Source organism: Ptychodera flava, chromosome 15 (assembly GCF_041260155.1).
Source record: "Ptychodera flava strain L36383 chromosome 15, AS_Pfla_20210202, whole genome shotgun sequence".
Classification (NCBI taxonomy): domain Eukaryota; kingdom Metazoa; phylum Hemichordata; class Enteropneusta; family Ptychoderidae; genus Ptychodera; species Ptychodera flava.
Genome location: NC_091942.1, coordinates 26380581 through 26400494, shown reverse-complemented (window position 1 = coordinate 26400494; position 19914 = coordinate 26380581). Strand labels below are relative to the sequence as shown.

The following is a 19914-nucleotide window of genomic DNA, read 5'->3' as shown; positions in this document are numbered from 1 at the left end:
GTCTGTACAGGGCACTTCAGGCAAGCTAAGTGATCGAGCTAAACATCTATTGTACATGACAATAGTCTTATCAAGACTGTTTGAAACGCCAAAGGAAGATTGCTGTGGTTTTTGAGACTACAGTCAGAAAAAAAGGAGAAACTGTGTCTCTGTGCGGAAGTTTATAATTCCGAACATCTGGTTCCGTGATTTAAGGTAGAATGTGCCTCGGGGACAGATATTCAGACTCTCAAATTTTTACTTCTCTTTCATTACCTACCTCATTTTGGGGCTCATTTTAAAGCTCTTGGAGTAAGCAAAAATGTCACCGTCCAAGTTTTTAGAAAATCAAAAATTATGTTTTTCCTCATAGAGTTAACACAGGAATGGCGGCCATTTTGAATTTTAAACCTTGGTAAATTTTAGGAAATTTGTTTCTCTAGTACCAAACTTTGCACGGTGACCTAATAGTTTAAAGTTTCATTGAGAAAAGTTTGAGGAAAAGTATAAGTCTTTCACTTTCGAGGAGCGTATTTATAAATTAAAAACAAGTGGTCCTAAAGCAACTGTTTCCTCACATAGTCTATTTTGATAAGACTGAAAAGGTTACATTTCACAGTTTTGTGTCCTGTCCAAGATGTAGGAGAGATATTATTTATATCCATAACCTGTGTAATGTGTAAGATGAAGAGAGATAGTGGCAGAAAGACTGAAGAGAGATATCGTGGCTGAAAGACAGTGCATGCAGTGACTGATTCATACAGACAGACACAATAAGAAAACTGACAGGAGAGAGAGAGAGAGAGAGAGAGAGAGAGAGAGAGAGAGAGAGAGAGAGATGTTGAACTGACTGAAGAAATATGACTTCTCTGTGCATAGGCTGATCTGGAACAACTGTAAGTCTCATTACATGATGACATAATACAGACCTCCGTCACGTTTTACAATGTAAAGCAGCGACATCGGTATTTCGCTCTACCCTTGACAACAGTAAATTTAAGTTTTTTAGATCAGCTCTCTGTGCATAGCGTGGACTTAAATGGATCCAACCATAAACCTTATTATGTGATGACTTAATGGAGACCTGCGTCACGTTTCACAATGTAGGGCAGTGACACCCGTATTTCAGCCCCGCCAGAGATAACGATAAATTTCAGTTTTTTTCCGATCCGCCACTCTGTACATATTATGATGAACATTGCGTGAGTGATTCACTTAGCAGCTGGCTTATCTGAATAGAAGCAGATGTCACGCATGTACATACATGTACATGCCCAGCACTTGTGTACACATTCCATTTTGTATAGTCTCCATTGTTGAGATGCCGGGGGAAAAATCATCACATATTTTCATTTATTTTTTTTTCAAAGACTGAGTGATTTCCAGATGTGAAAAGTGGTGAAGTGGTGTGTGTGGTAATCCGTTAATAAGTCAGTCGTGTCATTGTGATGATTGTTAAGTAAAACTACATCCATGTAATTTTGAAATGATAAACTATATTTGCTATCCTGTTTCATATCTGTTAGCTTCATTTTATTGTTGTCATGATGACAAGCTCTGTCAGGATCCTATTCCTGATGAGTCAGGTACCATTGCTGTCATGTCAGTCTCCAGACAATTCATTGATAGAGTAGGCAGTGGACAGCCGTTTGGCACGCACCTACCATGGAGAGGTGCACTTGTCCTCATCGGACAATCGTCTGTAGAAAAATATGAAAAGTTGGCGTCAAACGGAAACTGATATATGAATACGTAGTTTAATTCCCAATGCTTCAGATCCATTCATGTGTATTGCATGCACCTGAACATACACACTGGTACATTATTACATGTATATCTATAGATGACATATACGTCTGTACATACAAGTACATTACATGTAAATAAATATTTTTATTTACTGGTACTGCCTCTTTGTAAACTATAGATACATTTATCTGTAATCGCATGATTTGCACGTGCACCAACCATCTGAGAGAGTGAGTGCCTATGTGTGTCTGCTTATGTTGCAGTATCTGCATGTATATCACACTTTGTCTACCTGTGTGTCTCTGCATGTCTGTATGCATGTTTTTTCCTTTCTTCCCTTCCCCAACACCTGATTATAAAATTCAGTTGGTTGTGTATAACTTTAGCAGCATCCATAACATTTCTGTCCATTTCATGATGTCCATTCTGTGCCGCCCATTTCATCTCGTTCATTTTGCTGTCAAGTCGCAGTAATTACCTGCGAATCCAGAATTTAATATCTTGATAAGAATGGGTCACTACTTCGTTCATGTCAAAACCAAACATGTGACAGCCAACCTCGACTTTCATGATAATTGATATAATTAAGGATATAACCAGATGGCCTTTGACGTGCCTCTTGATATGCATCCTTGCAAAGTGGAATGACATCATCATTCTCCTTCCCAACAGCGGAAAGTTCCTAGGTCTTACCGAAGCCCGGAATGGATCATAAAGGAATAAATTGTGATCTTGATGAATTTTCACACCCGGATGATTTTCCTTATCTGTGTATTTCTGCTTGACAAGAGGAAGTAATTGCTTGAAGTTGGTCTCTTCTCTGTGATCATGTCTGGCCTTTGATGAAGGCCTGGACTATTCTCTAGCTGTTACTGTGTCTATGCTTCGCTGACGTATGCTTTGATTCAGGCTTTTGCCTCTCGCAGCATTTTTTGCCCATGTTGTTAAGTCACGACCCATCCAACTCTGTGAGTCGTTCATTGACTTTGTCACGCGTCGAATTGAGCGTGTTTTCAGCCGTTTGATGAACAACTGATTACTGTGATGGAAAAAAAATATGGTGCTGAGCTAGACAATATTGTCGGTGCTGTCTCAATTTTTGTGTCAAATTAGACTCCATGTGCCCAGGTTTTTATGCAACGATTTAATCCAGAAATGACAACATTAATTGCTTCCACTGAAATATCGTGTATAAAATCTTCCCTTTATACATAACAGCATGTGTTTTGATAGCTTTCCTCACGTGAATTATCAATCCAATAATATTTCAGAAAGTTTATTACAGAACAGATGTTTGCTTAGTGATGTTAGTAAATGTTGGTATTCTGCCAGGGGCCGTCAATCATAAAAACTGACACTTGCATGGCATATGCCTTTATTTTGGTGTAATTTCCTTTACTTCCAAATGATATTCCTTGTTGCAACATTAATTTTGTGATATCCGGGTCGTTCACCTCATATGAAGTTAGCTGGCCTAGATTTGATGCACTCTTTCTAACAATGTTTAACACGCATGCAATTTTGCATACTTCAGTCGTTCAACTCAGGCAGTCCAGCATGTGCTGTTGTAGGCTTATTCTTTCTTTTTATTTCAATGAGTATAAGGTCCTGGACTGGTTTTCTCCACAGAACTCATGGCAGATGAAAAACATATGCAATCAGTAGACAGAGTTAGGGTTGAGGTGACAAGATTTTACCACTAAAAGTGTGTCATCTCAGATTGTCTTAATTTTTGTATTACGTTATCCAATGGCACAATTACACAAATTTCATGATGGACTTTTTCATTCACTATCAATTGACTCAAAGTTTTGTTTATCACACACTTGTTTTACAAAGTAGAAATCACACCTCTCAGACAATACTTTTATGACTTTATACTGCTTTTTTGGGCTTATTTGAATCTCTTCAAGTAAATAAAGTTTTCATCATCTCATTTTTGTGAAAATCTATAGAGTTTAGGACAATGTAACATAGGGATGGCGGCCATTTTGAATTTCATATATCAGTAAATTTATGGTAATTCGTTTCTCTAGTTCCAAAATTTGCACGGTGACCCTTATTTGTATTCTTGACTTTGAAAGAGAATGGCTGAAAGTTTCTGTGTAGAAAGTTTGAGCAAATGTTTGAGTCTTTCAATTTTGAGGTACATACTGCCTTAAAATGTATTTTGTATATGTGTAGGTCAATATATAGTCCTTCCCATACATTTTATTTGATGCATAAAAAACATAGAAGCTCCCTTAGCACTACCAACTTCTGATCTGTATTTTGCAGTGTTTTTGTCGTCTTTGACGTGTACAGTTTCTTCATCAACTCCTAAAATCAAACCAAAATGCTAAGTGTGCAACTTTCCAACACATCATGTAATACAATGTGTTTAATGTCAAGTGTATTTGATGAAGACTGAATTCTAGTCCAGACTAGCATTCACTTAATTCCAACAATGATATTCATATTGAAGCTAATGTATTGTGTTGTCAAGGCTTACTGTACCAGTATACTGATACAGTAGAATTCACCATACTTTTGGGAGATGAATAAATAGTTACATAAAAACAAAAATTTCTGCAAAAGTCACCAAAAATCAACGCTATTGTCCCTTTAAGGGATGATGCGCACCGGTTTTTTTGAATTCGATTTTGATATATTTGGCACTACATCTATATTTAGAATATTAAAGTACAGAAAAAATGCTATCACAGAAAACAGACAAGAATTAATGTGTTTAGAAGATCGACCCAGAGAAGTTTCTTCTGGTTTGAGTTTTTATGATAAGAAACCTTCTGAGAACACTCCAGTTTGTCTGTATTTTGTTCAGTTTTGATTCCTATGCAGTAAAACTTTGATTTTCTGTTTCTTGTAGAGGTCACCTCTGATTTAATATGTCAGTTTTTACTTCTGCGACAATGAATACTGCATATGCGAGAGAGAGAGTATTAAAAGCAATGAAATTTCCTCGTTGCATAATCTACTGCTGTTATTTGTTTAATCTAATGTGACCTGTTCAGAACAGCGACCTTAGTAACCGCTGCACTTTTTGAATTAAACACTTCAAAGTTTTCATCATCTGAGGAACATATGAAAAACGTCAACTTAATAGCGAGTGACAAATATTAAAATGCTATATAAATAGAGCAAGGCTAGAATCAATTTATTCTGCATATAAAAAACACCATTCATCAGGATTAGAATTTTTTTGATGTTTTTGACTTTCATATTTATGCGCTTTTGTGTTTCTTCAGTCAACTATGTGACTTGACAATAATGGCTGGCTATTTCAGATGTCAGTTTGATGCCTGCAATTGTAAACATGTCATGTGACTAGTCATTCTAAAACGATATCATTAGAGAAGAGATTTAAGAACCATTGGTACTCGCAAAGCCATATTTAAAATGTCTCTTGTAGCATCAGCCATTATCATCATGGTTTGGAAGTGTTTACTTACTAAAAAGGAATTTAAGTTGCGTACTACGTATGAGAAATACCTTTTGAATTTCCCATTTAAAAGCTACATACCATGGCAAATATACCCATGCTTGTAACTGAATTTAGATTTAAAAACTGCCTCCATTGTCATTATCTGTTTGTGTCCACAGCAATTAAATTCTTAACAAATAAGTTATTTCTCAAAAGTTTACAATCATTTTTAAAATTCTGTATCTTTTGTAGAGTATTTTGGTGAAAGTAAGGGTGTCAATCACATTTTTAAAAAGAAGTTTTATTATTTTCTCACAGAATTGACACTCAGAATGATAGCCAATTTTGGTAAAAATCTGTGAATATTTTGATAGAATTAACTTTTAAAGTGGTGGCCACTTTGAATTCCAATTTTCTATTAGTGCAAGATGCGAGTATAATGATATTCAAATATGCAGATTACATTAATGAGCATTGTTTCGGTATTAAAATTATATGCTAATGACCCTTAATCAATGTGGAATATTCATGTACCTCGGATCTTGCATTGTATACAGTGTGCGAAATTAAGAGAAAATAGCTTCAGGTCTTAAGGGCCTGCACCAAGCCAAAGCTTCAGGTCCTTACAAAAAACTGCCGGTCCTCAATAAATGCAGTTGTTAACGACCATTAAAAGTCAACTTCTCCACCAATACTATGCTTTTGAATGTTGTAATATTTAATTTTTCATGTCCTTTTATCAATAGAGTCAGTAAGTATTCACTCAAAAGGATTATTGTTCACATAGATTGCAGAATAGTGTAGGTGAATGATCATGAATCATTTATCTACATGATCTGGAATCTGAAAAAGATCACAGCCCTCATCTTCCTCATTGTCATGCGCACACATTTATCAATGTTTTCCACCACGGGGGAGGGGGGACTATGGGACTAACAAGAGAATTTGACATTTTTTTGGCCATGTCAAATCCCAAATCTCGGACTATAACATGATGTCAGACACCCAGGGGCCTGGGAATACAGGCTCATGCACCGGCTACATGTGGCTGATGAAAGCGAGAGAAATGTCTCTCATGACTTCCTATGGGGAATGGTGTTCTCTACATTGCTGTGTACAAATGTAAACTACACCAGGGCATGTGATATTGTGATTTTACACCAGGGCATGTGATATTGTGATTTGAAAATGGTTGGCGAACTGAAAATCACTGAAATTAGCCAACACGAGTGGTAGAAGAGTCAGTGAATAACTTAGTACCTTGGAAACAGTCATAAGTGTATGAATAATTTTTTTATGCAACCATTGATTACTACGTCTTGTTTAAACAGAAGGGAGAAAATCCTTGGTATGGATTACTTTCAACATTTTTAAAAAAATAAATATGCTTAAATGTGGCCTCTGTTGTATTCATGAAGAAACAGATGAAGTTATACTTTTAATTAAAAGGACAAGTATCGTAACTTTTTTCTCGATTATAGAAATTGCAGACAACATGAATGGTAAACACCACTCGCGGAAATGAATGCATATTTTCTGATTGAAAAGTTTTGCCTAAGCGATCGCTGGGTCTCATCGCCCTTTGAAAGCTTAAAGTCATTAAAATGACTCTGAAAAGTTTGACAGACACTCGATACTGCTGAAAACCATCGATAATGATACCGTAAAATCTTAAAGACGTTTTTTTTGCGACATTTAGGCCTACAGCCCAGGATGACGGTGAGTTTTGCATGCCTGTCGTAAAACGGTACAGTTATACATAGAAACAATTTGAAGCCCTACTCTCGGCCTCAGCGAGTATACATAACGGATCGTGCAACTCGATAAAACTGTTATGATAAGGCCGCTCTGTTTTATAAAATGCTACACTTATTATCACGTCGATATATCGTAGTAACAGTCGGCCTTGTGAACTTTGGTTAAAGACCAACGAGCAAGCAAGATGTTCTAGCGGTCCACAAACAAACGCAGCGAAACGTGAACTTGATTGTCGACTGCAAGTAGCACTATTGGGCTGTCGTGTAACATCTGGTCCTTGTATCGGGCGTAGTTCAAAACCATACAGGTAAAAATATACCTCCATGCTCAAAACCAATTATGTTTATTTTAGTCAACAGCACTGTTCTCGTAGTAGGTTTTTGTCTTAAACTCTTCTATGAACCGTTTATGTTTTGAACGCTTCAATGGAAAATCAAAGCAAAGAAAACGGAGTCAGTTTGATAAAATGAAGGGCTGTATTATGTACATTTGTGTACATGTAAATTCCGAACTCTTAAAGTGTAGAACTAGTGAAGTGATACTGGGTGTTGTTGTCATATGACACAGATATGCTACCATTACCAGGGTTACACTTACAAGACGAGTATTATTATCATGTCGTATTATTATAATATTTCATTATTGCACCTAAATCAATTCATTCCATTGCTAGAATCTGGATGCACGGACGTAATTCATAATGATCTGAATTTAATCAGCTGCACCATGCTATGCGCGTCGATCGGAGGGATTAGACTCTTCGTAAATAAATCAATCAATCAATCAATCAAAATGTTATTACTCAACACACACTGACAGAGAGTGTGGTATGGTACATTTCAGATGAAAGAAAAACATGTCCAAAACTGAACACCATCAAATGGATATTAAAATCCAAGTAAATTGAATTGAAGTACACATATAACTCTAACTGTAACCAGCTAACTGTAGGTAGTTACTGCAGGGGTCAGCAAACACCAGAATTCCTTACAAATATAGCAAGGTTCAAAAAATTCTGTTCCATAACTGAACATAGTGATATTTTCATAGTGATAGAAAAATCTGTTCCGCTTTTCTGGCACAAAATTGATCTCTCAGAAATATGACACTTGCATGTGAATAAAAAGTGAAACTCATCATCTATACTATCACATCTCAAGCAAATTCTTTCATTTAAAGGTAAATGAGGTTTACATTTCCTACCAATTTCAACACGCAAATGATTATTCAGTCTATATTGTGTTAAACTTCTACGTAACCCGAAATCTGAAATATCACTTAAATATTTTTCAAAACCAAACTTGGTCTTGAAGATTCTATAAGTGCGCAATTGTTACCACTTCCATTCTCCCTTGAATTATTGAAAAGAGTTCTCTTCCAAGTTTCTAAGCAATGATTTTCATACTCATGTTTTGACTTCTTACATAACTGAGAATAAGAATTTACTCGAAATTCACTGAAAACAAAACTGTGATTGTGACTTCTCAAAACGTGACGAAGAAATTTTGCCCATGGAGAACTGATTTGTATATTTTCTCTACGTGCATTTTTCAAAATATGGTCTCCTGGTAAATTATTTAATCTACACCAATATCTTATCACAGACATATTGAGCCTAATTTTACAAGGGAATCTACCTAGCTAAGATCTAATACCCTCAAAAGGGGTGCGTTTACTTACTCCTAAAATAAACCTGAGATATGATATACAAAGACTTTCAAGGCCGTTATCAACACTTGTAAATACAAAAAAATTCGCCAGACAAAAGTTACTATGTAGCGACATTGTCAAGCCCCACCCGTTCCCCGTCTGGCATATCATAGAGATTGAATTCCCCACTACCAGGACTCGAAGTGCGATCAATATCCCTGTTGCCCGGCTCTCCCACGGTGGAGAACATTGATAGGTGCATGACATTCAAGTCTGAATCATTGAGAGTCAGTGATCATCTGCATCTGTTACAGGTCTTGACGGAGAAATTTTTATCATTTATTCCATATTTCAGTCGGTCATCAGGACCGACATGTTGCTAAAAACTTTCGGCCCGACGAGAAATCTGTCGGTCTCGGACCGTCGGACCGACATTAATTTCGCACACTGATTGTATACCAATTTTTGTAAAACAAAACATTACAGTGTATTATTCCAGTAATGGGTAATTCAAGACAGCCATTGAATTCTGTGACTGATCAATGTTATACATGTCGTCCCAACACATTGCTTTTGATTTGAAGGGTGTTGTGGTACAATTATAATGTGCCCTCAAAAAACAGTATGAGAAACAGCTCAGGATGTTCATATTCAAGGCACATGCTCTATGCGTGAAGAATTTAGGTCTTTAACTCTTTGAGCGCCAAAGTCAATTTTTGTTGAGATATTTGCCAAAATTTTGATAAAGAACTGTAGCTAATGAAATATGATGTCTATTTAGTCCAAAAGTATCCAAAAAATTACAGAAAAATTCTCAAAAACTGGTAAAATGTTGCCCTAAAATTTTGGTAGGAAAAAATTCTGGCATTCAAAGTGTTAATAGAAAGTTCATGAGAAGGTCATACAAAATGCTGACAGTGCAAAAAACTGCACATTTTGAAAAAGGTACAATTTTAAAGAGGATAATTCATTTTCTTATAATGTCTCAGACTCTCAGAAGTTGTAACAAGAGCACCAACCCTGTCTACGTGTCTATCGGCCACCGCATTGCTCTGGAAACTGCTGTGAGATTAGTGCATCGATGCTGCAAGTATAGGATACCCGAGCCAATCAGACAGGTAAGGCAGCAGCGAATTATTTCCAAGTGACTGAAATTCGTGATTGGAAACTAAAATTGTTATAGCCATTGAATTACTGTACATCATCTAGGAATGTGGAATTTCGGTGCAATTATAGAATTAAGTAATTCTTATTATTGAATACACCTAACAGAAAAAAAAATTGCCCTACACTTCAGCCCAATCTTTGTTATCCGTGTACATTTCAGTGATGCAATATTCCATGACAGAATGCATGGCCATGCTTTCGCATAACTTATATAAAATCAATTGCCTCCAAAACTGTACTTTTCGATGACCTGAACACAACATGAATAAATTAAACTGAAAGTGAATCAAGTGATTCAGTAAATGAATTTTTAGTGTTTTCCCGGAAGAATGTGTTTCAAGACGATGAAGATAAGAAATTTTTCACACAAGGAGACATGCACGCGGGCACATCGGTACCATTGCTGGCATTATTCAAGCATACTTTCATGGCAGTAAAGTCTTCAATGCAGATGGCAAAAACAGAGTTCAAGGGTTTTGATTTCCCACTGCGTATCAGTTGAGGCTGGTATATCCCGATGAGAGAAGTTTCCTGTGGGATGCTGTACTAAGGATTCATGTGAGGTGTGAAATAAACAAAACCTTTGAAATTTCCTAATGATTTTCTTTGTATAATGAGGTTCTTTGTAAATTTTATGTTGACGATGCCATGTTTTTTCAATGATTTGATAGATGCAGCTTCTTCACCACTGACTTTATGTCATATTTAGGTATCCAAGTAGTAAAAGGACTTGTGTTTGGCCTATTACTAGAATACTAGAATATTTTTTTTGATTTTTCATTCAGCTGCTTCCTGTTCATTGGTCAAATCACAAAATGGAAACATCTTTGAAATTCAAATGAGTAAATGAAAGTACCAAAGAGAAATTAAAAATGACACGGTGTAAGGCATCATCGTACACGATGTCTGGGATAGAATAATTTAGGCAAAAAATGTTATTTTTGTCGAAAAACATCTGCATCAAGGAACAAGGTCTCTGCATGAGCACTATTCATACCGCCAATGTTAGAATTTATGGAAATTTCTTCAGATTTGCCCAATACCATTTCTTATATCGTGCAAAGCTTCTTACATCACGTGGATACACTTGCAGTTTATGTCAGCGGCACATGGTACATTATGTATGTGCCTGGACAGCAAATCTTGGATAAAAAAGTAAATATAAGGATTAATACCATCCATAGTTTGCAAATGTCAGAGCAATCGCTGTTTCACAAAATGTTCGCGTAATCTCATCCCTCATGGATTCTGATTTTTAATTGAGTATTTTCTCTGTATTCTTGAAACGAGATTTACACTGAGGGGAAAATGAAAATTCAAGTCATCCTCGTACAAAGACTGTATTCAAAGTATCGAAAGTAGAACTGTATGTAGAGCAGATGTGACCTAAATCAGATGATTCTCCAGGCAAGGATGGGATAAAATCTTGGACTGCTTAAAATGCACTGCACAGAGATGTGCAAAACACTCATGAGTCGTGACTTTATTTTGCTTTGTTTCACAGCAGAAAGACATTGGAAATATGCGTTAAAGGGTACAATTATACATAGACATGTATCTCAAACAGAATGCAAAAAATTACTTTCTGAATTTAAATATGTCCAACCATACTATAATTTTCCACACATACACACACATCTAATGAAAATAAAAGATGTCATAGCTTGTTTAGAGTGGTTTTGCTTTATCTGACACTAACTTCAAAATTTACATATGTTATATACATCATCTCATAGTACATAATATTTCAGGTTGTGATACAGTCATTGCTTAAACCAGTGTCATTTCCAGGATCCGTATTAATTGTCACACTGAAAGGAATTGAAGCTCCCTGTGAAACATACTGGGCCTTTCACAATTCTGTGGTACAGGTCTGTGTATCCCTTCACCCTCCATGTGTTTTTCTGGAGGTCCACATTTAGCATAGAAAACAACAGGATCGGACCAAGCCAATTTGGAGAAAGTGTTAAGATGGCACATTGCTGTGTTGGAACTGTGAGATGTGGCAGCAGTGTACACACTGCACTGCAATACAGTGTTGTCTACAAAGGCCTATGACAGAAGCTAAATATTTCTACCATGTACATGTAAGAGTTCTGGAATCTAGAGTAAGAGTTCTGGAATCTATCGTTCACAGTGTGCTGGTTAATTGAAAACTATCATTAACATGTGACGTGTTGTGAAATGCTTTCCAGGTGTTACGTTTCCACATGGGTGCATTCAATAAATGTTGCACATGTCAAAATTAATTTGGAAGCTTAGCTAGGCCAGTACGCTTTGTTGATGTCATATTCTGTATTTTCTAGAAACTTTCACAATCCGAGCACAACAGGCCCTGAAACTCAGCACATGATAAGGCCCTTTATCCATACACGTATAGCGTTTCAGTTTGCTGGTAGTTGTTACCTGTATGGACACTACCAGAAATAACACAACTTAATTATTTCACTTCTGTATCATCAGACCTGCCCCTTTCACGTGACTGAACCCAGGAAAGCACTCTAAATTGACAGGGCCGGCAGCAGCCGGTTGTACTTCACATAATCCTTGGGTAGCTGGATCGAGAGAATGTTATTTCAAGCATGTTTAATAATCTGCCTGCGGATTTCTTGCTCGTGTGCCCCATTTGTAAACTTTCATTAAATGGAAGAGGTAATCACAACAGTTTCCTTCCTTTAGAAGGTCATCTTTTGATCTAGTCCGAGTAGGGTCAGGAAATGTGGGGCAGCTTCCAGCTAATTAAACCCTCTCTTATAGTAACAACAGGAAAACATTTGTCAGGTGTCTTTGAATTTAGTCAGTTTGTTCCTTCAACCTTAAAGGGACAAAGTCGGCCAGTTTTCATGAATTTTGTTTGATACGAGATACTACTTAATTTTACTAATTAATTTACTAATTAATGGTCATGACCATTAACTCATTTTCGCAATGGTTTCATTTAATTTGTTTAAAGGTCGAATATATGCATGGTCACCTGTTCATTCAGTATCTTTCAACATGTCAAACAATATAAGTATCTTGCATCAAACAAAATTCATGAAAAATGGCCGACTTTGTCCCTTTAAGTTGGGCACAGTAAATGTAGCCTTGCAGTGCTAAACAACCATCAAAGATCATTTTGTGAAAAGATTGTGTCAAAAAACATGCTGCTTATATTATTATCTCTGGTCACACTCCATTCTTTAGGTATCAATCAATCAGTCAATCAATAAATTAAATAATCAATCAATTAATGAATCAATCAGATAGCCACAATTTCACCGAGTCCTAGTATTCAATGGTTGTGATTAGTGTTCGATGATTTATGAGCTAATTCACTCTGGAGAATTTGAACTTGAAATTCCAGCTCTGAATTTCTGGCAGCTGTAAAACCTGGTATCAATTTGACAGATTGGGCAAACATACAGTTTTGTAGTTCACAGAGACAAAAGATGGGAGTTTTGGCATTGTTTCTTTCAGATCCCCTGTTCCTACTAGGGTGCTTTATAATTTCACATTATTCAACTGAAAATACTGTGTCTTAATTCTGGTGTACAGGTGCACCCAGGGGTGGAAATGTGAATTTGTTTAAATGATCATATCAGTGTCAAAAATATAACCAGATATGAACTGAATATGCTCACGTGTTTTACAACAGGTTCATTAATAGTAGTACGCTTCACAGAACAATCAGATATCTGTTATAACACTATATGTAGCAGGTTTTATCAACTTCGCACAGTACTCTCAGAGTTTAATCACTGATTACAAAACTTTATTTAATATGCAAATGAGCTATTAATCAACTTGACACTGCTCAATGCTTCATGGGACAATTAGATATCCATCAGATCAACATTTGTAGCATGTTTCATTAAATTTAATGCTGTAATTTTAGAGTTATATCACTAATTATAAAGTTAATTAAATATGCAAATGAGCCCTAAATTAACATGACACTGTTCAATGTTTCATAGCACAAATAAATATTTATCAGATCAATATCTGTAGCACGTTTCACCAAATTTGGTGCCATAATTTCAGAGTTATATACCTAATTACAAAGTTTATTAAATATGCAAATGAACCCTTAATTAACTTCACACTACTAAATGCTTTACAACACAGTTAGATATCTGTCGGATCAGTATATGCAGCAGTTTTCGTCACATTTGATGCTGTTATTTCAGAGTTATAGGACTAATTATAAAACTTCATGAAATATGCAAATGAGCTATTTATTAACTTGACACTGCTCAATGCTTCTCAGTACAATTGGACATTTATTAGATCAACATATGTAGCAAGTTTCATCAAATTTAATGCTGTAATTTTGGAGTAATATCACTAATTACAAAGCTCATTAAATATGCAAATGAACCCTCAATTAACTCCAAACAACTAAATGCTTTACACCACAATTAGATATCTGTAGGATCAGTATCTGCAGCAGATTTTATCACATTGGGTGTAGTTATTATGGAGTTATATGACTAATTACAAAACTTCATAAAATATGCAAATGACCTATTTGTTAACTTGACACTGCCAAATGCTTCTCAGTACAATTAGATATTTATCAGATCAATATCTGTACCCGATTTCACTGACTTAGGTGCCGTAATTTCAGAGTTATATACCTAATTACAACGTTCATTAAATATGCAAATGAACCCTTAATTAACTTCACACTACTAAATGCTTTACACCACAGTTAGATATCAGTCGGATCAGTATCTGCAGCAGATTTCATCACATATGGTGCAGTTATATCGGAGTTATATGACTAATTACAAAACTTCATAAAATATGCAAATGAGCTATTTATTAACTTGACACTGCCCAATGCTTCTAAGTATAATTAGATATATATCAGATCAATATTTGTTGCAAGTATCATCAAGTTTGGTGCAGGAATTTCAGAGTTATGTCACTAATAACAAAAGTTCATTAAATATGCAAATGAGCAGACAATTGACATGACACTCACAGTATCATCATAATGTTGTAAGATTGTCATCTGTGAAAAGTTTCATGAAATTTCGTGCAGTGTTTCTTGATATATGTCTATACTGTCATTACCGTCTCCATAGGGAAACCGTGGAAACAATATTGTAGAACTTCATTAATATGCAAGCCACACTAACCAAAATCTAATCAGTTCTTGCAAGTAGCATATGGTACCTGTCTACCAAATCTGACTTGAATCTGTTCAGGCATTTTTGAGTGATCATGTAAACAGACACACACACACACACACACACACCACACACACACACACACACACACACACACTAACACACACACACAGACAGACAGACAGACAGACATCGCTATGACATTAGCCCACGTGTTCACACGTGAGCAAAAAATGAGGTAAAAAAATTTGAAAATCGTGCAAAGAGCTAAAAATCTGTAACCACAGGCCAGATTTAGTTGAAACTTGATATGCAGGTTCTTGCATGTGAGTTTAGTTAGACTTGTTCAAATTATGGTGAAATTTTGATAGCGGTATTTTTGGGGCAATTTTTCCTGTTTTTGGTCAAAAAATCTTCTCTGAAACAGCTGGTCCCACTGCTTTGAAACTTTGTATGCATTATCCTAGGGTTGGCCTCTGTCAGATTTGTTCAAATTGTGGTGAAATTTTCATAGTTGTATTTTTGGGCAATTTTTCCCACTTTTGGTAAAATCATTTTCTCCCAAATCTTATTGGATTGCTTTGAAACTTGATATTGTTGATAGTAGGGTTGACTTCTGTCAGAGGTGTTAAAATTGTGATGAAAATTTTTTGGGGTAATTTTACAAAATCATTTGCTCTGAACTGCTAGTCCGATTGCTTTGAAACTTAGTATGCATGTGACAAGAGGCAACCTTACATGAGTGTCTTCAAATTGTGGTGAAATTTTTTTGTGTTTTGGGGGCAATTTTGGACATTTGTGGTCAAAAAATCATTTTCTCTGAAATCGCTCGTCCAATTGATATAGATATGCATGCTGTTCCTAAGGGTAAAATTAGCTAGGTATACTCACTGTGACCTGCCGCATCAAACCAAGAGTGAGCCAAGTGTCATTGACACTATGTTTCTCAATCTTTGTCGTATACAAATTAACTTTTCAATCCAGTAAATGCAGAAATTTCAGCCATTTTGATTTTTAAATTTCAGTACTTCCGAAGTACATGTAATGTTGCTTCTCTGATCCAGCATTTGCATGGTGACCCATGACTTTAATTCATGAATATGAAAGAGAACAGTAACAAATGTTCGTACACCAAGTATACACAAAAGTTCAAATTACTCATCTCAAAAGTACTGTAAATGGTATTATTAAACTGTGTACCACTTCTCATTATAACCTTTACAATAATATAGCTGGTAATATTGCATACAATATACAGATTTTTTGTTTTCACAACTGAATTCAAGTCTTGACACCGAGTAGCTTATCACAGCATTCTCACATGCATCCATACTGATAATTAAGTCATGACATTGAAAAAAACCAAAAAAGGTAATAGTAATATGCTGTAGATGTTCAAATACAAGTACAAGGCTTTCAATACTAGGATGCTTTCTTTAAGGTGGAGCTGCATGTTGCCAACACCAATTTTTTTTCAAAGAATTATGTCTCATCTAAGAATACAAGGAAACCCCCTCATACCAATATATTTTCAAACAGTAGAGAATCTAAACTTTAGTATAGTAGCAATAGTTTACTCATAGGATGAAAGGGGATATATATTTGGGGCAAAAAACCTCAATTTTGGTATTAATGATAAAAATTAATTTAAGTCAGAAACTTGATACTATTTTCTGAAATGCAATATTTCACTCGAAACAAGAGTATATGTAGAAAAAAACGACTATTTTATTTCGAATTATCTTGTTTCATTCTAAAATGGCATGGGTTGGAGGACTGACACTCAAAAAGTGATTAAAAACATGATTAGCAAACTTAAAATGCCTCTTTTTCAAAATATAGGAACTTTATTACCAAACAAAATAGTGCTTTTGTAATACAGCATGTGAAGAACATAATGTGAAAATTTCAGAAAATTGGACCCAGCCAGAGTGGAGTTAAATTCTTTGAAAATCTTTAAATTTGGAGAAAAGAGAAGCCAGGAAATCGGGTGATTTGCATACATTTGCATAAATTAACACTTTTTTATCACCCAACTTCTGACTGCTTGACAAGCTAAAAGGTGAACCCAACCAATGTTTTAATCTGGGGTTAACAAATTAATTAAAATTGAATGAATATTTGCAAAAAGGTTATTTTGAGCAAAATACACTGAGTTGGGTGCAGCGCCCCCTTAATATCACTTCTAAAATTGTATGAAAAGTAGCAGCTACTTGGAGATGAATCCATGATATATGATATCAATATCTAAAGTCCAAGCAGACTTATAGTTTGTGTTCTATTTTCGTTGTAAAGATCTGTGAAAGGTCTAAAAAGCTGCTATTAAAGTATTTGATAAGACTTTTTTCAGTTTGTCAATAGAATTCATTTTGTCTTGCCATATGTGTGAAGAAATCCAAATAGAAACAGCAATTATGATCAGTGTTCTTCATACCGTGGAAAAGAGGGAATTAGAACACATTGCCTGTGTCCTTTTTGTTAGTGCTATTGAATCAAATCTTTGTGTAATATTTCTTTACCAGCAGAGATAACAGTCTGAGTGGTCTCTTAGCTTAATTAGGTTCAACGACATTTTTCAGTCGTCTCTCCCCTAAGCTTTGTACTCGCATTCACTGACTTGTAACCAGATCAGAGCTGCATGTCGGATCTTCTACATTCTGATGTGTTGCCTAGCTGTGGCCGAGTTGACGCTACCGCCATCTTGTTTGTAAAAGTCAGTTTTGGAGAATGCATGCGCACAGGCAGATGAAGATGTCGGTCTTTGAAGAATGTTGTTGTGGGTTTCAAGCATACAACATTCCACTGAGGAAAAACAAATTACACATTAGCATTCACAGCTGTAGGCTTGTTCCTGCAATGTCTAGCAGCTACCACCCCTGTGGGCAGTCAGGGACACGATAACAAACTAGTTTCTACATGTCTATTGGAGATAGATATTGTACAAAGTGAGTGAGTTGCCATGTTTCACAGTAATGATTTAAGGTGCAATGATAGAGTGTAGAGGGAATTACATGACAACCTCGAAAAAATTTTGAAAGCTTTGAACATCAACTTGAAAGTCTTCTCTGTTTCATCCTCTGTATCAAATCTGTATGCAAGGTCAATAAGGGCAAAACAAAAGAAATAGGGCCTGACAAAAAAAATATCGATTCTCAATATTTTTCACAGGAAGGTGTCAGAAATTATGAGGAAGGTGTTTTTATATGTTTATTTACAAGGAGGTAAATTTCACTGATAATTTCTTGACATTGGTTGTTGCTTCAAGTTTATATTATTGAATAGAGATGAACATTAATTATGGTTTCAAAGAAATGAATTCGCAGTGTACTATTAAAAACAATGTAAATATCATCACAGATTAAAAACTCTAGAATTTGCAACATGGAATTACCAGCGAGCAATTTTCCAACATTTTCAAAAAAAGTTAAAAATTTGGAAAAGTAGAAGCACTAGGTGAGTCCTAGACCAATACAACTGTCTCTCTATTTTGTCCATGGCTTATCAATACAATATAGTATTGAGCCTGCTGCTCCTATCTTTATAACTCTTCCTCCTCTTGCCAAAAATAATGACAGCTCCCTTAAAACCATAATTTGCAAAATTTGAATCATACTGGTAAGTCATACCGGTACATATAATGGAGCTCAGAGAGAAAATCTCTCATGGGAACACAGCCACTCATAACTAGTGAATAGCTCATCAGTTTGTCTAGTTGAACGATATAATGCACTACTTTTGTATGAGAAAATCAAATTATATTCCCATGAGGTGCATGTATGCATATTTGTCATTTCTGCTGTTTGTTTTTGGCCCTTGTGGGCAGATGCCTAAGGGGGCATATGTGATCTCTCTGTCAATTGGTGTGTCAGTCTGTCTGTCTTCCATCTGTAGACTGAATTAAAAAGATGGAGCTGATAACTCAAAAAAACTACTTGACCAAATAAGATGATAATAGGGATATGAAATATTAGATTGAACATCCAGAAGTGAATGGAGTCTGGCAGGTATACCTCCTATAATTAATAAAAAATTGCGTAAGTGTGTTTAAACATGCAATTAACATTCCTAAATGTTGAAGAATAACATAAGGTTTACAACTATTCCATTACTGTAACAATCTCAATGCAAAGTAGATTGCGACGCCATACAAAATCTCACCTTTCACTTTCAAGTCAAATTGTCAGAATTTCTCTTGATGTCGGATCAAGGTCAACATTAATGTGATTAATCAACGCAAAGTTAACAACTCTATAATTGTAAAAGCGTGTGTTGTGAGAGAGGCAGTGACGCTTTAGTTACTGTCATGGCAACGACAGGCTTAATATGAGGTTTTATGAATAACCACAAGCAGGGAATTCATTTTGAGAATGTTGATCAGCAAAATGTGCAACTTATGAGGAAAGAAGATGAAATAATAGGAGACCATATTTTTAGAAAAGTGTAGAAACTGTGATTAGCCTTGAATGAAACTAGGTTATTGTGTCGAGCCGCGTCATTGATTTGCTTTATTTACAATGTTGACCATGATCAGGTATATGAAAGGCTTAATTTGACTTGCAGATTAATGGCTAACCCGATTCATTCCTTGCAATAATTGGTCATGAGGGACAGACCATTAGATGTTGGGAGGGAAGGCCACTGTTACAAAAATGTTTGCCGAACAAAATAAAAAACGTAAATAGATGTATTTGCAGCCGTGCCTTGCAAGACTTGACGATGATAAAAAGTAGGAATTATCGGTGGAAAAATTTGCATGCTCTGCCAGTTCAAAATATCAGATTCTGCAAAAGCAAAAAAAATAAATGCACCTCCGGTTTGCAAACATCCACTTCCAAGATCCAACTGTTTATCCCTTGTTCATTAGCTTATACATCCCTACAGCTTGACGATTATTTAATTAAAAGTTGCCAGAATGTTCAATAAATAATTCAATATTTGTGGTGCCATTTTTGAATATTTGAATTCCAAGTTTATTTGTACTGTTCTGTTGCTGTTGAAAGCAAGTTAAAATACAAATCAGTGATTTTCTTGAAAGTAGTGAAAAAATCCAGCTAAATTATAAGTAAGTGTTGT

General features: G+C 35.7%; 1 protein-coding gene across 4 annotated transcripts in view; it reads left to right on the top strand.

Moving 5' to 3' along the window:
- Positions 1-19914, top strand: part of LOC139151699 (endonuclease V-like) — a 69505-nt gene that overhangs the window by 14746 nt on the left and 34845 nt on the right. For 2 of the 4 annotated variants that reach the window (XM_070724653.1, XM_070724654.1), the window contains exon 7: positions 9547-9675. In XM_070724653.1, coding sequence (XP_070580754.1) covers positions 9547-9675 — 129 coding nt within the window. Of the gene's footprint in view, positions 1-9546; positions 9676-10052; positions 10432-19914 lie in introns of those variants that run through there. The other 2 variants (XM_070724655.1, XM_070724652.1) reach the window with 2 other exon arrangements.